This window comes from Schistocerca gregaria, chromosome 9 (genome assembly GCF_023897955.1).
Source record: "Schistocerca gregaria isolate iqSchGreg1 chromosome 9, iqSchGreg1.2, whole genome shotgun sequence".
Taxonomy (NCBI): domain Eukaryota; kingdom Metazoa; phylum Arthropoda; class Insecta; order Orthoptera; family Acrididae; genus Schistocerca; species Schistocerca gregaria.
The window spans coordinates 222,251,098-222,256,243 of NC_064928.1; the positions used below are offsets into that span (position 1 = coordinate 222,251,098).

At 61.0% G+C, this 5,146-nt stretch overlaps 1 protein-coding gene across 1 annotated transcript; it reads right to left on the bottom strand.

Annotated features, from left to right (window-relative positions):
* Positions 1-234: 234 nt before the first annotated feature.
* Positions 235-4,913, bottom strand: LOC126291524 (nucleolar and coiled-body phosphoprotein 1-like). The gene is made up of 3 exons (XM_049985027.1): positions 3,948-4,913; positions 2,951-3,282; positions 235-400 (listed from the first exon to the last, which is right to left on the bottom strand). Exons 1-3 carry the CDS (start codon positions 4,911-4,913, stop codon positions 235-237), a joined length of 1,464 nt encoding a protein of 487 aa, XP_049840984.1.
* Between the last annotated feature and the right edge of the window lie 233 nt (positions 4,914-5,146).

Genomic DNA, 5,146 nt, shown 5'->3' on the forward strand with positions numbered 1-5,146 from the left:
AACAAATGACGAAAACGGACGGATTTCTTAGGTTTTTACTACATATGAACACTTTTCACATTCTCCCGTGTCGTCGTCGTGCGTGACATCTCGTGCATTCACTGCGCGTTTTGGGCAGGTTAAGCAGGGCCTGCTGTTCCTGCGTCAGAGATCGCAATTTGTCGTTGTGGTCCTCACGTTTTGTTCGTCTTCACGTCTTCACGCTTCGTAATTTTTCTTCTCTTGCTGCTTGGATTACTCCAGCAGCAGGTCTGGCCATCTGGTCGCTGGGCGGCAGTGGGGTTGGTTTCCCAGCCCCCTGACCAGCGGGTTTTCGGAGGTCCCCGTCAACTCATAAAATGGTGTAGCGAGCGCGCGGAAGCGGCGCTCCAACATCTGGACTCCAGCGGCGTCGTGCAGCCTGCGTGTGCCGTAGTCCCTCGGCAGGTGTAGAGCCAGCCGAAGGGCTTTATTCTGCACACGCTGCAGCATCTGGATGTGCATTTCTGCCGCGTTTCCCCACACCACGGCCGCGTACTCTAGCACTGGGCTGATGAGTGCTAGGTACAGCGAGAGGCCGCAGTGGGGGGGCAGTGTCGTCGTTGGGTTGAGGAGCGGGTACAGCAGGCGCAACCTGCCGAGCGCTCGGCCCCTCAGCTCCCGGATGTGTGGACCCCACGTCAGGCGTCGATCGAGGGTGACGCCGAGGTATTTTCCTGTGCGCGACCACGGGATGGGGCCTCCCATGATCCGCACTTGCAGCAGCGCGTCGGGAATGCGGCGGCGCGTGAATATCACCGCCTGGCTTTTCCCGGCGTTGAACTTGAGCCGCCATTTGGTGGCCCAGGCTCCAATCTCGTTGCAGGAGAGCTGCAGCCGGCGGCGCATTAGCTGCGCGTCCTTGCTGCGAGTGTAGATGGCGGTGTCGTCCGCGCAGAGCGCCAGGTGCACCCTCGGCGTCGTCTTTGGCACGTCGGCGGTGTACAGAGAGTACAGCAGTGGGCCAAGCACGGACCCCTGCGGTACTCCTGCTCGGATGTGGCGCGCCGTTGACACGCCACCGTCAGCGCGCACATGGAAGGTGCGCCCGCTCAGGTACGACTGGAGAAGGCGGACGTGCGACACAGGAACCCCCTGTACCAGCAGCTTGTACAGGAGGCCGTCGTGCCACACGCTATCGAAGGCCCTAGAAACATCAAGGAAAACCGCCCCGAGGTACTCGCGATGTTCCAGGGCCCCCATTGCCTGCTCCACCAGTCGTAGTAGCTGATGCTGCGTAGCATGACCGCGGCGGAATCCGAACTGCTCGTCAGGAAGCAGGCCTTCTTCACTGACGTGGCGCTGCAGTCGGATCGAGTAAATCCTCTCGAAGGTTTTCGAGAGGGAAGGCAGGAGGCTTATTGGGCGATAGCTTTGCGCCAGCCTAGGATCTTTGCCAGCCTTCGGGATGGCGACCACCTCTGCGTGTTTCCACGCAGCAGGGTAGACGCCAGTGCGAAGGATGGCGTTGAATATCGCTGTGACGACACGCACTGCTTCCGACGGCAGCTTCTTCAGCAGTGCGTTACCCATCTTGTCACATCCCCCTGCCTTCCTGGGCTGCAGGAAGTTGAGGTGATGTTGGACCTCTTCTTCTGTTGTCTCTGTGAGGATGTCGTCCTCTTCCTGCTGGGTCAGGTACAGTGGGAGGCGCTCGTCCACCTCGCGGATCATGTCGTCATCGACATGTCGTCCGCGAAGGCGTCCGCAAGGACGCTCGCCTTGGCATCTGGTTCCGCGACGACGTCTCTGCCAACTTGCAGCGGCGGGATGCGTTGGCCCTTCCTCAGGAAGCTCTTAGTTACGGCCCAGGCGCTTCCGTCATCGATTCTGAGCGTGGCTATTTTGCCAGCCCAGTCCCGATTTCGGTGGTGGCTGACGGCCGCCGATATCTCGCGGCGCAGGCGATTTAGCAGGCGTTTGGTGGCGGGGCTTCTCGTGATCTGCCACTCACGGAAGACCCGGTTCTTCTCACGGATGGACATCAAGATATCCGGCGGAAGCTGCTTGGATTTATCCATCGGCTTCCTTGGTCGCTGTGGCGCCGCCGCATCTGCCGCCGCGAGTGTGTAGTGGGTGAACGCAGCTAGCGCGGCGTCCACCCCCTCCACGTCCGGATCGGGTGTGGCGGTGACCGTCTCTGCTAGGTGCTGTTGGAAGTGCGCCCAATTGGTGTTGAGGCGGGCGCTGCGGTGCTCAGGTGGGGCCATCCCGTCTGTGTCCATGTCAAAGATCACTGGCAGGTGATCTGAGGACAGGGCACAGCGCGTGGTCGCGATCGCGTTGTGAGCTGCCCCTTTCACGATCGCGATGTCTAGAACATCGGGACGGCCACGCTTCGGGTAGTGCGTGGGGTCGAAGGGACCCAGCACTATGGCGTCGTGGAGGTTTGCGACCCGGAGTAGTCGTCTGCCGCTGATGGTGGTGACCCTGGAGTTCCACTCCGGGTGTTTAGCATTGAGATCGCCGCCGATGAAGAGGTGCCCGCGCATCGACAGCAGCGTCTCGATGTCCCTGGATTGCAGGTGTCCCGACGGTTGTCGGTACGCTGCCACGAACGTGACGTGGCCTGCGGAAGTGCAGACGACGACGCCCGTGGTTTCCAGAGTCGGCGTCTCTGGGAGTAGAACCTGGTGATGACGCAACGACGTTTTGACGTACACCGCCGTTCCGCCTCCATGGGTTGCCCGGTCCGTGCGGTAGCAGCGGAAATTTGCAGCCCTCACGTCCACGCCTGGCTTCAGCCAGGTCTCGGTGACGAGGCAAACGTCCACGTGCTCATCACGCAGGAACTGGCGGAATTCTCCCGCTTGGGTTCTGATGCTGTTCGCATTCCACACACAAACGGTTAGGCCCTGGATGTGCCTATCCATGTTTGGGTGTGGGGACAGCTGGTGTGGTGATGGCCTGAACGGCCGACTGCACTGCAGACGCAATCATCTGCGGAAGTTGTGTCAGGAACAGCTTGAAGTCCTCCCTCATGGCCCTGACTTCTTCCGCGACACTCGCTGCAGAAGTCCTGTCAGTGCCTGGGGGTGGTGCCGCTGCCTGGTCTCGAACAGCAGGCTGTGGAGCTGGCGTCTCGCGGGCAGGACGCTCCCTCCGCCGACCGCGCCGGCGGCCGCCCCTCGCTGTTGCAGGCTGCTCTCTCGGCGGTCCGCGCCCGTGAGCGACTACCGCCTCTGGAGCAGGCTCGGACTGGTTGCCACGCCCCCGTTCGACGGCGGCGTCGGCAGGACGCTGCTCAGTTGACTTGGCGGGTGCCTTGTCAGTGGCAGCGTTTGCGTAACTTCTCCCGGACTGCACCCGCGCGGAGTGCGCCGGTTGTCCTCGTGTTTTGCGGTGGCACGCCGGAAGGCAGTGCAGCCGCGGTAGCACGCCACGTGTTTCTCGCCGCAATGGCAGCAAGTGGGCGCGTCCTTTCTCGGAATCTTACAATCATTAGTGGCGTGGTCCCCCGCGCATTTGACGCAGCGAGGAGGCATCTTACAGTACTTCGCTACGTGGTCGAGGGCCTGGCAGTTGAAGCACTGCGGCGGGCCTCGTCTCCTGCGTAGCTTCTCCACGGTGACGCCGACATCGGCCACGTGCGTCAGCTGGAAGATTTTGCGGTTCTCGATGGTGTCATCGAGAACCGCCATAAACAGCGGCATGTCGGAGTGGTCCCTGGGCGACTTCATGCGCGCTGTGGCGCGGATGGGAAAGCCCAGATCTTCAAGCAGCTCCCGCAGGTACCCTGGGTCCATGCTGAACGGGAGCTTGCGAAAGACGACCTTCAGCGTCTTCTCCGGCTCCGAGGAGTAGGTGAAGCTGTGAAGCCCCTCCTTTTCGGTGAGGTCCATGACCCCACGGTAGTCTTCAGCTGTTTTGGTGATAACGCGATGTAAGTCGCGCCCTGCGACTCGAAACGTCACGTTCCCCTTAACAACCGCTTTGATTTTCTCTCGGAACTCTTTGAAGCCGCCGGTCCACTTGATGACCACAGGGGGCGGTGGGGGCGACTTCCTCTGCTGTTGGCTCTCCATGGGCTCTCCAGCGTCATTTGAGAGGCCGGAGTACCGGTTGCCGGTGTTGATGGCCGACTGTTGGGCGAGCACGACAGCTCTGGCTGTGTGCTTGCGGGAGGGATGTGTGAAGCCCTCATCGTCAGCGGCCGGCGGAAGGGTCTTGTTACCCTTCCTCGATGCTTTCCGCTGTGTGCGGAGCGTGGGTGCGCTGCTGTTCGAGCTAGTGGCAGACCTCTTGCAGGTGGTGGCAGCACTCGCGTCGGCAGGCCGCTTGCGCGAGTGCTTTTCCACCTCCATGGTTTCAGCTGCCGGTTTTGTGCCTGGGATGAGTCCCATCAGGAAGGCAAGCTGCCTTTCTGCCTCCGGCGTATGCGCTGCATCCATTGAAGCCACTGGAGCCAGTGACTTGGTTTGCTCCGGAACAGTTGCCAAAGCATCCGTTTCGGCCCTCGTTTGCTGAACGGCCAGCTCTGTGGCCGCGCTGCTGTTTTCCTTGGTAGCGCAGGACGACGCCGACGGGCCGCCAACGTCAAGTACGCGGGCGTAGGCGTGCAGGGGCAAGCCCCCATCCGCCGAAAGTGCCCGTCGGCTCCTCTGCGTATCTCCGTTCCTGCTGGGCCGGACAGTCGTAGGTGGCCGGCGGTTAGCGGCCGCCGACGGGGCAGGCCCCGCCGACAAGCCGTCCGCCGAACCACTCGCTGCCTCAGCCGTGGCTGAGGTCGCATAACGACTGCGCCGGTCCGTAGAGCTGTCCGACTCGTGGTCCATGTCCATCTGCCGGGTTGTTGCCGTTGGGGGGCCGGATGGGGTCGCCGACAGAGCAAGCTCTGCCGGACGACGATCCGCCACACCCTTCACATCTTCACAGCGGTCTGCTCGGATCGGCATCTCCTAGCAACATTCTCCCGTGTAAAGTGGCTGCTAGTCCTCCTTTCATGCAAAATCTTAAGTTTCTAGCTCATCTCCAAGGCACCAAAGAAGTGTAAAAAGTCAATAATCGATGCCTAAAACTTGAATTGTACTACTTCTTACTGGCTATTACATCAACTTAGAAGCATCATCTGTGTTCTACTATGGTGCTTTTAGTGTATCCGCAAGCCGCAGCACGCGACATAGCTTTG

Coding starts and splice junctions, on each gene's coding strand:
- LOC126291524 (XM_049985027.1), bottom strand. CDS start 4,913: ATGCCGATCCGAGCAGACCGCTGTGAAGATGTGAAGGGTGTGGCGGAT. Junction 3,283..3,947: donor TCCGAGAGAAAATCAAAGCG/GTTGTTAAGGGG, acceptor GCCACTGACAAG/GCACCCGCCAAGTCAACTGA. Junction 401..2,950: donor CAACTTCCGCAGATGATTGC/GTCTGCAGTGCA, acceptor CGGCACACGCAG/GCTGCACGACGCCGCTGGAG.